This window comes from Pteropus vampyrus, unplaced genomic scaffold (assembly GCF_000151845.1).
Source record: "Pteropus vampyrus isolate Shadow unplaced genomic scaffold, Pvam_2.0 Scaffold486, whole genome shotgun sequence".
NCBI classification, from domain to species: Eukaryota; Metazoa; Chordata; class Mammalia; order Chiroptera; family Pteropodidae; genus Pteropus; species Pteropus vampyrus.
The window spans coordinates 1,332,065-1,343,794 of NW_011889267.1; the positions used below are offsets into that span (position 1 = coordinate 1,332,065).

The following is an 11,730-nucleotide window of genomic DNA, read 5'->3' on the forward strand; positions in this document are numbered from 1 at the left end:
TGAAGTTTTCCCAGCTCCAAATAGAATTGGGAGAACACCTCAAAGCCCATAAGGATGTCCCCTTGTTAGAACAGGGAACACCTGGACTGGGCTGAGGCCAACGCGGCAACTCCAATCTCTGAACGTTTCCCATAAGGTCCTTTTCTTAACTTTAGCAGACTCTTTCGGGAAATGTTTGTTATTGTGAAGAAAAATCGATCTTGAGTTCAGCAATTCCCTTCATTCATTTGAGAGTTTGGGGGGTTTTGATGGTTTGTCTGTGTCAAGTTTGGTTTTCTTTGTTGTTCTTGGTTTTTTGTTGTTGTTATAAATTCTGTTAACTAAAATTCAATAGCGTTGAATTTTAAGAAAAAGCATTTTTAACATGATTCCAATTTTATAAAAGTATTTCTATCTAACCATATAATGTTAATGATAATTATTGATGGGTGCTATGATTTGAGGTAATTTATTGCTGTTTTTATACTTTGCTGCATAGCTTAAATTCTTTAAAAGAAGCATCTATTAAACACAATTCAGCTATGTATAAAGAGGAACAGAATTATAGTAATAACAACAGTAGTTTGCACGCACTGAGTGCTTACTGTTTATCAAGCACGGTTCTAAACCCTTCACGTGTATTAGGTTTAATCATATGAAATTGTCAAGACTTGGCTTTTCTTGACCTACAAAAACAGCAGTTTCATGAATCCTTCATCAACTCTAAGATGAAGTTTGAGAACCAGAGCTGCTAGACATGCAAAGAGAAATCAAGGCCATCCTTCCCCTTAGAGCCTCCACTCCCAGCCCAGCCCTGTCCCCTGGCCTTGCCTCACATTCCTCCTCCACAGGTGAAGGTGCATACTCAGGCAGAGGGATGGTTCTCTGTCTCAAGACTCCTTATGAGGTGGCATCCGGCCATCAATCTGAGCGCTGAAGGTAAGACATATGTTCTTGCTCTAACTCAATTTATCCCCTGAATGAAGCCACTTCAGGTTTCCAGTAGGTACAGGTTCTTCAAAACTTCAGGTTCTGTTCAAGAGCCAAAGAACAGCTTTGGTACACTTGAAATTGCCAGTGAAGTCCCCATGTCCCTCATCCAGGCACCAAAGCAGGACACACTCAATAGTTTCATGTTTATTTTCAGAAAGTGATGAAGACAAAAGATATATATCCAGACACCACTCTCTGTACAATAAATAGCCACCCCGTTCCGAAAAAATATTTAAAAAAAGAAAAAAGCACGCGCACACACATAACCAACTCCCGAAGACTTTGCTTCTTGAGACGTGCACCATGCCCCCATTTCCAGTCCCTCCCTCAGGACCCCACAGTTTCTAAGCAGGTGGGGACCAGGCCAGCTGCTCAAAGCCACCTGAGTCCAATCCCTGACCCTGGCTGGCTAACTGCTTTAAAATCCACATATCTTTATTTTCAGATCAGGGATTAACACACACACGCAAACAAAAATGCTGAAAGTTCCTCTACAGAGGAAGAGAGTTGAGTCTCCAGTGTCCGGCCTTCTCTACCTGAACTCCCCACCCACCCCTGCAGAAGAGAGGACGCTCCTTTGTGTCCAAGACCTTCTTGTTCTCTTTTCTCTTCTCCAGCTGGGCACCCACAGCCAGAAGCAGCACCAGGTAAATGACTGTAGTTAGGGCACAGGAAGGGGAAGGGACACTCCTCTCAGGTTTGACTGTGAACCAGGAAGCAGCCAGTGAACCCCAGAATCTCTTTCCCAACCAACTACAAAAGGAGAAGGGACAGAGGAAGCTGGAGACTGCTCAGTCCTGAGTCTCTTGCCTACAGCAGCTGGCGTCTTCCAACTTAATAACACTGTTTCTGTTCCTTTCACCACATCATCTGCTCAATTGGGAAAATAGTTATAAAACTGGCCTTCAGTTTCCTTATCAAAAGGAGACGGGGCCCCAGCAGGAGAGGAGCTGTCACCACTGGACTGATAAGGAGACACACGCCTCCTCTTGGAGTCTCCTTCGCCCAGTCCTGAGTCACAGGACTCTGGCCGGATGGGGGTGATCTCAGTCCACATGGAGGGAGAGCCTTGGTCCTCTGGTCCTCGCCCTTCTGAAGCACCAGGACCAGGTTCCATGGGCAGAGTCCGCATGGGGCGGAACCAGTTGGCTGGGCCCATCTTGGGAGGGTACTGGGGGGCCACAGGCCAGCCACTTCCAGGCGCCAAGACCTCTTGGCTTCGGTAGTAGGACATGGTGGGCCCAGGGGCTGAGGGCAGGAATGCAGGCTTCATGCTGACTGCTCGAAACTCGGCCTCGTAGCTGTGGTCCCGGGGAGCCCCCAGCCAATAAGGCTGGGGAACCACATCCTTGGCCTGGCCAGGAAGGTCAGGGTAGAAACGGCTGGGAACTGGATATTGGTTGGGTAGGAGAGAAGAGTAGTGGTCTCCCCCAAGCAATTGACAGTTGGGTCCAGGCGGGGAGGGGACACTGGTGTCAACAGCTGCATACATTCTAAAAAAAAAAAAAAAATTTGAAAAAGGCGGCAAGAAGACAGAGATCAGGAGCAAAACCAATCACCTATGAGCCTACCTGTTGCACAACCCTCCCCAGACTCTCCTCCCCTGGCCCACCGCCCTCTATCCCTCATCCCACCCTCTCCCATCCTCAGGGCCAGCTAGGGAAATGTGCTGAGCACATGTCTGATGTGTCCCTGTCTGAGGAGAGACCAAGAGTAGGCCTCTGCAAAGGTGAGTTGAAACCAGTGGCACTTACGACTCAAAGTTCTCTCGGAATCCTTTGGCAAAAGGGTTATTATCAATTTTCAGCTGAGTAATCTAGAGAGAGGGGAAACAGAATGACGTGAGTCTTGAAACTGGGGCTAGGAAACTTCCAAAAACCCTTCCAATGGAGACTGGAGGCTCCACGCCCCCAGGCCTCTCCAACCCAGGGTCAGGCCCACACATGCTGCCAGGGCAGCCCTCACCTCGGCATTCTGGTAGGCGGTCACAGCAATAAACTGGGTTTCTTGAAAAGTAAAGATATGCGTGTTGGAAGAGTTGCAAGCCGCCTCTGGCTCTCCATCATTCACCTCAACAATGTGCAGTCGAGGCTGATACTTATGGAGGGACTGGAGCACAATCATCTGAAAGAGAGAGCAAGAAGGTTTTGGGGGTGGGGAGGAGGGAGTTTGAAGGATCTCCCCACCCTGAGGTCTTCGTGTCCATTCCCCTGCCATGCCACCATGCAACTTCTCCTAGGCCTTCCAACTCCAGTCCCCAGCCCCTTTGGGGCACCGGTTCTACCCTTTTGCCCCATTTCCTACCCTAGGTGTCCATTGTGACCAAGCACAAACAGGAGTTTTCAAGGCATCCATTCCTGAGACCACTGGGTTTTGAATCTATGCCCAGCATGGTACACAAACAATGGCAGCCCAGGATTTGGGGACAGAGAGGAATCTCCAGTCTAGCTTGGCCTGTGATGTCCTGTCTACCCTGAGATTCAGCTTCCTCCCACCTCATCTGTCCTCCCAAAGTGGGTGGGGAAAAAGTGTCAAAGAGAAAGAAAAGTGACTCCTACAGAAGAGCATCAGCCCGCAGGACCCCCTCTGGATCAGGGAGTGGGGGTGGGGGCGGGGGGGCAGAGTCCCACCTGAGTAGCATTGTTGGAGGCCCCCTTGTTATTCGTGAGCTTTAATTTTCCAAATGAAACTTCCTGGCGCATCCAGTGGGCTCCAGTGTTGGGGGAATCTGGATGGACGTATAGGCGGTTTCCTGTGGACAGTTAACCTCTTTGGCATGCAGCCCCCTGGGACCAGACCCCCAGTGATGTGAGTCTTCTTTGCCTTTTCTGAGAGGGATGTCAAAAAGGATGGGGGGTGGCGGGGACAAGGCAGGGCAAAAGGAAGTTTGGGCAGAGAGGGGTGTGGGCAGAGGGAGGTATGGGCAGAGGTGTGGGCAGAGTAAAGTAGAAGAGAGATGACAAATGGAACAGAAAAGATAAGTAGGAGGGGATAGGGCAGGGTGGGGTGGGATGAGGAATTAAATCCTAAATTCTGGGGGAAGGGGCTTAAGTGTTCCTCCTGGATCCACCAGGGGGCGCCCAGTCTTGGAGAAAAAGTGCCCATCCTACCGGGGGGGCACATACCTGGCATGCTGCCCTCAGCCTTGCCACACTGCACCCACTTGCCACTTTGATAACGCCAGTGGTGCTGGTCCACCAAGACCACGTCCACGAACATCTGGTAATGGCTGGTGGGCTCCAGCCCAGCCACAGTAAATGACAAGAATGGGAACATCCTCCTGGGGAGAACAGAGAGATCCACCAAATAGCTGACAGCCCCCAACCCCTCAGACACCTCTTGCGTAAAGGTCATCAGTGGTGTGCTGGAGCCGGCCTCCATCTCTCACGAGAGCCAACTGGAAATGCTAAGAAGTTTGCCAGCCAGTTGTTTAAAAATTAAATTATATAAACTTACCGTGAAATACATTATATTATAAACCAAGGTAATAAATACAGACATCATCACTTCTCAGTTCTTTTACTACATTTTCCTATTACCTCTGCTCTTGAGGTTATTTACATCTATTTTATCTGTATGTGGAAATACTAGATAATGTGCATGACTACATGACTCTTCCCAACTCTGCGTTCAGTAATATCACGTGGGTAGCTTGAAATCAGCCATCATAGTAGTGGTACTACAGAAATCGGCAAAAGCTATGCATCAGGGCTTTTAAAAATGTTCTTCTTTCAGAGGGTCTGTTGCTAGACATTCACTGCACACCACTGTCTCTAACTCTACTTTGTTTCCTAGTGGGGAGCAAAGCCACAAGCCAGCCCCCCACAGATAGTTCCTAGTAGGTCCTCATCCTCTCCACTATGGCTCTCACAGTGCTCACACACTCCTAGCCCCATGGCACCCATCCACAGGGTCTCCTTGCCCTATCCTCCTGGGCTTGATGTCTATAGATGGCCTGCCACAGGCCTGGGTCTTTAGAGAAGTAGCTAAAGCCCTAGGTGGACTTTCCTATCCACCTAAAAGAGGACTCTATCAAGCACAGTCTTCACACTCAAAGTGGAAGAAGTTGGGGTTGGGAGCCTGCATTATTGTGCCAGAGTAATACATTCAAAGAAAGAAGCACTCCCAAACCACAACCATCTCCACTTCCTCCGCCATCACTACCCCCATCACCACGATCCCTACAACCATCACCCCCACCATCACCACTATCGATACAACCAACACATCCACCATCACACCCCCATCATCACCATCACCACAACCTCACCTCTGTGTCACCATCACTAACATCATCCCCTCCACCATCACTACAATCAGCATCTCCATCACCACCATCACGACAACCACCGTCTCTACCATCACCAACACCATAACCATCTCCAATGGCATAGCCTTTCTCTTCTAACCCAAGCAGGAAGAGCAGAGTTTTCAGGAAGACAGAGTCAACCATCATCAGAATTACTTTTCATTCCCGCATGCTTCTCCCTTCCTCCTTGTAGGATGAGAAGTCTTGTAGGATGGGAAGAAAGGCACTAGTCCGTGAGTCAGGAAACCTGGAGGAGGAAAAGTTTCAGGGGCCTAGGAACGCTATTGGGTGGATCTTAGTACCGGGAGAGGCCCAGAGAAACACCCTTAATAATCTTGGGGTGGTCTCCCAGCAGAGCGCCATCCCATTCTTGTCTTCTTCAGACGCTCCCAGGCTGAGAGCAAGAGACTTACTGGTCTTGTGACCTTGAATAAATTAATTGCCAAACCAAACCTCAGTTTCTTCACCCATAAATGGAGATAACTCCTGTCCATCTTTCCTCTAACTACGTATTAAGAAGTTCGAAGATGTGAAACTCAGCTCACCCTCTCTCCCATCCCACCCCTGTCCCACCGTCTCCCAGTCCCAGAGCTGTCAAAGCCCTCTAGCCAGGCTGAAGGACTCTGAGAAAGAGTCCGGAGTTCTGGTTCCAGGCTCTGGGTCCCAGGGGCTTGGCAGGTCGGTCAACTTGAGAAATCGAAGTTTAGAAATGAGGCCTTGAGCAATCGAGGGTGGGAGAATATGTTCAGCCCACTTCTATCACCAATGCATTCTATGACAGTGGTCAGGTCACTCACACGTTTCCTATATTGTCACCAGTTCCTAGACAAACTAGTAGAATAAAGGAAGAGAAGGAAATATTCATCAAGCCTTTATTTATGCAGCAGCCGGTTCATTAAACTAGTCCTTTGAGATATAAAATGTTATTTTCAATTTTACACTTAAAGAAAATGAGACTTGGAGAGGTTTGGTGAGAGAGCAGAGCCAAGGTCTCCTGACCACGAAGCACAGGCTGTGTGGTCTCCATCCCTGCATCTTGCTTATCACTAGCAGAGGAAAATGGAGGCCACACAGGAAGAAGATGGGCAAAAGGGAGAGGAGAAGGGAGGTCACAATTTCACCTTAGAAGTCTAGAATCATCACCAGCTGGAATCCCAAAATAGTCTCTGATTTACATGATACTTTGCTGGGAAGGAACAGGGAGTGAAAATGGGTCTGGTGCCAAACTGAGCCCCACCTCCCAAAAAAGACCACTAACCATTCTGCTCTCCGAGGACAGGACAGGGTCCAAGACCCCAAATTGCTCTGCTGCCCCTAAGGACCATCCTGCCTTGAAATAATTTGCAGGGTCGTCTACGCCTCCCCCATCCTAAACAATTCTGACATGCTCCAATTCACCGCCATTAAGTACAAATTAAAAGGAGATGGTTTTTGTCAGTCATATTGGCAAAATGTTTCAAAATTGGCAAATGTCTAATGCTGATGAGCCTGTGGGAAAATGGGTTCTCTCGTATACCGCCGGTGTGTATACGTGGATGTGTAAATTGGTACCTTTTAGAAGGTTTCTCCAGCTATGCCTTGTACCTATCAAAATACAAAATGCACTGGGCCATCCAAGAGTCTTCTCCTCCCACCAACCTCAGACCCACTTAATAGAAATCAGACGACCACTAGCAAATGGCTGAACAGAAAGCAAAGGTGTTTTCACTTGCCTCAAGAAAAATGAAGCCAGTCAGCCCCAAATAAAGCAAGCTTAAAGCTAAACATATTTTTGAAAAATCTACAAAGTTCTTGGACTTGGGAATGTAGAAAAGGGAAAACCACCATGGCTGCAAGGCCAGTGAAGGAGGATCATGTGGGATCGAAATTGTTTTCCCAACCCCTCACTTCACATATACATACACAAATGCAAATTGAACTACTTAACAACAGACCTACCCAAAGTTATCTTAATTATAATAATCAACTAATCACACCCAGAAAAGTGGGGATTGCCAGCAATTAATGCACACCCACACACCCACAGACATCGGCCTCTCTCTTCCTCTACTCAGAATGTCTACCGTCAACTATTATACGCTTGCCAACACATTCATAGCAGATGTATAGTGCCGCACAGAAACACAACACAAGTCTGCGGTGGGCACTATCAGGCACCCCAAATCTCTACAAACACACTAACTTGAACACCAAAGTCTCCGGTTAGCCAGGCCATCATTTTGTCCTCAATCTCCCTTCCTAGCCCCATCTGAGGTTCCTGGATCAATCTCTGGACCGGGGATCATACGCCTGCTTCCCACCTCATTTCTGCCTATGAAGGAGAATGTGACTGTGTTGCTTGTCCATATTGAGGGGTAGGGTGGGTGGGAGAGAAAGGATCTGGAAGCAAGTGAGTCAGCCCAAGACGAAAGAAAGGCTATGCGGCTGTGGGTAGGCCTGGGCTGGAAGGATTTTTCAAAAAGGAAGAAGGCTGTGGGTGATGTGGCAATGACTGACAGGTCACTGGAACCCACGGAGAGACAGGCTAGCCTTCCAAAGCAGGAGGGCAGAAAGGGAGCTGTTCTCCGAGCCCAAGTCTTGCTTCTCAGAAGCCAGTAGTGGAAGAAAATGGCCATTAATTTCCCAGATCATTGGAGCCCAAACTCAGATACAGGGTGATTTGGGGCTGGTGGGACTGAACTGGGGGTAGTATGTCCTCTGCCCCTTCCACCTCACCATGGAGTCCTGAGGCCTGATCCGAGGGGAGGCATCAAAGGAAATGATGAGGGGCCACTGCCTCCTTCCAACAGGGACCCCAGAGTGTCTGAAGCAGTCCCTCAGGATGGATGGAAAGCATGAGGATTGTAAACACACACACACACACACACGCACACACACACACACACACACACGCACACACACACTTATGAAACAATTAGGGAAATTTGACAATATTTAGGAATGTCTTTTCAGGTTTCCTAAGGGTATTGTGTTTATTCTTAAAAAGCCATTTTTAGAAGTACATGGAGAAATATTTAAGGATGAACTAATATTGTGTCTAGGATTTACTTACTAATTCTTTACACGATCACTAATATAGTTCCAGATCAGAGGAGTGGGCGTGAAGTGAGTGAGAATAAAGAAGAAACAAGATTGGAACGGTGCTGACAGCTGTCGAAGCTGTATGGGTAGAGGGAGGTCCATTACATTTTTCTCTTCACTTTTGCATACACAGTTGACCCTTGAACAAACGGAAGTTAGGGGCACAGACCCCCGTGCAGTGGAAAAATCCACGTATGATTTTTGACTCCCCCAAAACTTAACGACTAATAGCCTACCGTTGACCAGAAGCCTTACCGATAACATAAGTAGTCGATTAACACGTATTTTGTATGTTTATATGTATTATATACTGTATTCCTATAATAAGAAAATCGAAAGAAAGAGAAAATACTTTTACAGTATTTATTGAAAAAAATCGGCGTGTAAGCGGACCCGAGCAGTTCAAACCCATGTTGTTCAAGGGTCAACCGTACCAGAATTTTTCATAATAAAAGAAAATAAGTGTATGGATACGAAAAAGAGACAACAAAACTTGTCGAGAGAAACTTATTCAGCAGGAATGAAGGAAGGAAAAGAGAAGAAGAAATAAATGAAAGAAGGAGGCCGTAGGGGTAGAGATGGGGATGCACACTCAGAGACGTGTCCCCTGAGATACTTCCCTAAACAGCCTTCGGGAAGACCCAGGACCCACCAGATCCCTGAAGTTCTGGCTGAGGTTTCATCCACCCCATCGCTTGAGACTGGAGGGGCCAGGGCCTGGCGGCAGGCTGTGGGGAATCCTGGGCCAGGCCCCAGGGAGGGAGGCTTCCTGACCACGCAACAGGGTGGAGGCCCAAATTCAGATGTCTGTATGACCGAATATAAGCTGCAAGCTATCCCTGCGCCTCAGTGCCCTCAGCTGTATAATGGGGAGACCGCTTGGCCTACCCAGCACACAGTAAAATAATGGAAGTGAAAGCACTCTGAACGCATCAAAGCCTTCGGACAGTGTGGGTGGCTGTTTTTACTCCTGGTCATGCAGAGCCAGAGAAAGAAATCCAAGCAGATACCATCTGGGTTCTGGTGCCAGTTCTGCCAGTGATGAGTGTGCTGTGTAACCTCAGAAGTGTCTCTTACTGTATCTGGGCCCGTTTTGCTGTCTGTGCAGGGAGGAAACTGGACAGGATCTTCAGGGTCCCCTCCAATTCAGACCCGACGTGACTAGAAACCTGGGCTGTTCCCTGGGTGTACCCAGAGGGGTTAGGGGAGCGAAGAGGAATTATCAGAAGGCTTAGAAGATGAAGGTCGTGCCATAAAAGAAAATGCCAATTTTCCTGGGTCCATCCCACAGAAAGAGGAACAGTTTAGCAACTTGAAACTCATCGTGGTTGGTAGACAGGCCCCTCGATTCCAGGACACCCTACAGAAATCATCAGGAGAGAAGAATGCTCTAGCAATGCCCAAATTGAACGCCAACCCCCAGGCCCAGTATGGCCTCTCCCCTTCTCCCCAAACCCCACACTTAGTATACAATCTTCAAAACTTCCTAGGTCCACTGATGATACAGCCCTTCTACACACAAGTCCTTGCTGGTCTCCGGCCACACAAGCCCCCGCTTGGAAGAGTGCGTGCACCCTCTCACATGCCAGACACAAGCAGGACCTGATCAGTGTTGCTTACTAAACAAATACCACACAAGTCACGAGTTTCTCTTTCTTTCCCCACACAGGAGGCTGTCTCCGGAAGCAGCAGCACACTCAGGCCCAAACCCTACCCTGCATGTACTGAGTCCAGGGGACCCTGAGCCATGGAGCTATGGGTTCCTCAGGCTGGACCAGTGAATATCTGCACAGGGATGTGGACAGGCTTTCAGCGGGCAGCCCTCAAAGGATGCAGAGTGCAGGACCGGCTGCCAGCTGCAAGTCACCTTTAGCTTTATCTGCTTGGGCCCATAGATATTTGTACTCTCTGGCAGGGGCCTGTGTCTGGAAGGGATCTGTGGCCCCCACATATTTCACCACCCCCCAACACACGCACGTACACACACACACACACACACACCCCAGACATATGATCTCGAAGTACTACCGGAAAGGAAACTTGGCGACTGTGTCTCCATGTCACCAAATCCCAGTCTTACTACCCCTCCCAAAGCTGACTGTTGAGCAATAACAGCAAAAGGGCTAGGAGAAGTGGGTACCCCCTCCCCAGGATGAGGGTTGGGTTCGTATGCCCTGCACTGCAAGACCCTGCCCTTCTCTCCATTTCCCCACACACAGGGGCTCAGAGGTGCCCTGCTGCCCTGTCAGACCCAGCAACACTGGCTCCCCGTCTGTCCGCTGCGACCCCCACTCAGGCAGAGAGCGGGGCACACACTAATCCCGGGTGAACCCATAGACACTGTTTCCCTAAACCGAAATAATTTCATTGCACCCACTCTCATCCATCTCCCTTTGAGTTCAGCCTGTTTGGTGTATTCTCCCGCGAGTAAACAACCCCCAGAACTTTCCTGTCCTCACTACCAGCCCCTCTTTCCCCCCCGCCCCAAGCCTAAACCCAAACAGTGAGGGACACGGAGTCACTAGCAATGTCTAGACAGAAATGAAAAAAAAAGAGAGAAAACGCGCGTCCGAGTTCCGGGCGGGCGGGACCTCGGCGAGCCGGCTGGCGCTGCGGCGCGCGTCTCACTCACCGTCCCTGCTTGGTGATGATCATCTCCGTCTGGTGCTGATTGAACTTGGACCACAACAGGTGGTTGTTGAGAGCGACTCTCAGCTTCCCCGACACCTCCAGCCCCGCAGGCAGCGCATAGTCCTCGCGCGGCCCCGGGTAGAGCCCGGCGCGCGGGTCCGGGGCCCCGTAGCCGTCCCCAGGCTGGTAGCCCTCGGCGCCCGGCGTCGGTGGGAAGGGCTCGCCCGGCCCGGGGAAGCCGGCGGCCTGGGGCCGGGGCGGGTAGGCGTAGGCTCCGAGGAATCGGCCCGGCGGGGCGGGCACCAGGGCGCCCCCGGCGTAGGGCGCCCCCAGGCTGGCGCCCCCGCGACGCTCGGCCGCGTCCTGCACTCCTGGCTCCGGGTAGAAGTAGCGGTTCTGCGGGTCGGCGCCGGGCGCCCGGCCCTCGTCACTTGCCGGCATCGGCTCGGTGCCCGTCAGCATGTCTCTGCAGTCCTGCTCCACGATGCCCATCCGGGGCGGGCGGGCACCCTTCCGCAGCCGTCGAGGACCGGCCCGTCCGCGCGGGGGCGGCCCAGAGGGGAGGGGATTGCGCGGGTGGGACCGGGGAGAGGACCCTGGGGGCGGGGGCCCCACCGGCGCCCGGGATCGGACGCCTGGGTCCTGCGCCCGCGTTTGGCGGGCGCGCGGCAGCTCCCAGGCTCCCTCTCCAGAGAACCGCTGTCACTAGCGTCGCGGCGCGCCTTTGCTGTGGCTTT

The 11,730-nt window shown here is 50.6% G+C and overlaps 1 protein-coding gene across 1 annotated transcript; it reads right to left on the reverse strand.

The window, feature by feature from the left end:
• Positions 1-1,070: 1,070 nt before the first annotated feature.
• TBX21 (T-box 21) lies at positions 1,071-11,730 on the reverse strand. Its single transcript, XM_011382701.2, has 6 exons — positions 10,995-11,730; positions 4,098-4,252; positions 3,603-3,724; positions 2,938-3,096; positions 2,727-2,788; positions 1,071-2,465 (listed from the first exon to the last, which is right to left on the reverse strand). The coding sequence occupies exons 1-6, from the start codon at positions 11,483-11,485 to the stop codon at positions 1,847-1,849; spliced, it is 1,608 nt and encodes a 535-aa protein (XP_011381003.1). The 5' UTR covers positions 11,486-11,730; the 3' UTR covers positions 1,071-1,846.

Coding starts and splice junctions, on each gene's coding strand:
- TBX21 (XM_011382701.2), bottom strand. CDS start 11,485: ATGGGCATCGTGGAGCAGGACTGCAGAGACATGCTGACGGGCACCGAG. Junction 3,725..4,097: donor GGCTGAGGGCAGCATGCCAG/GTATGTGCCCCC, acceptor AACTGTCCACAG/GAAACCGCCTATACGTCCAT. Junction 3,097..3,602: donor CCTCCAACAATGCTACTCAG/GTGGGACTCTGC, acceptor TCTCTCTTTCAG/ATGATTGTGCTCCAGTCCCT.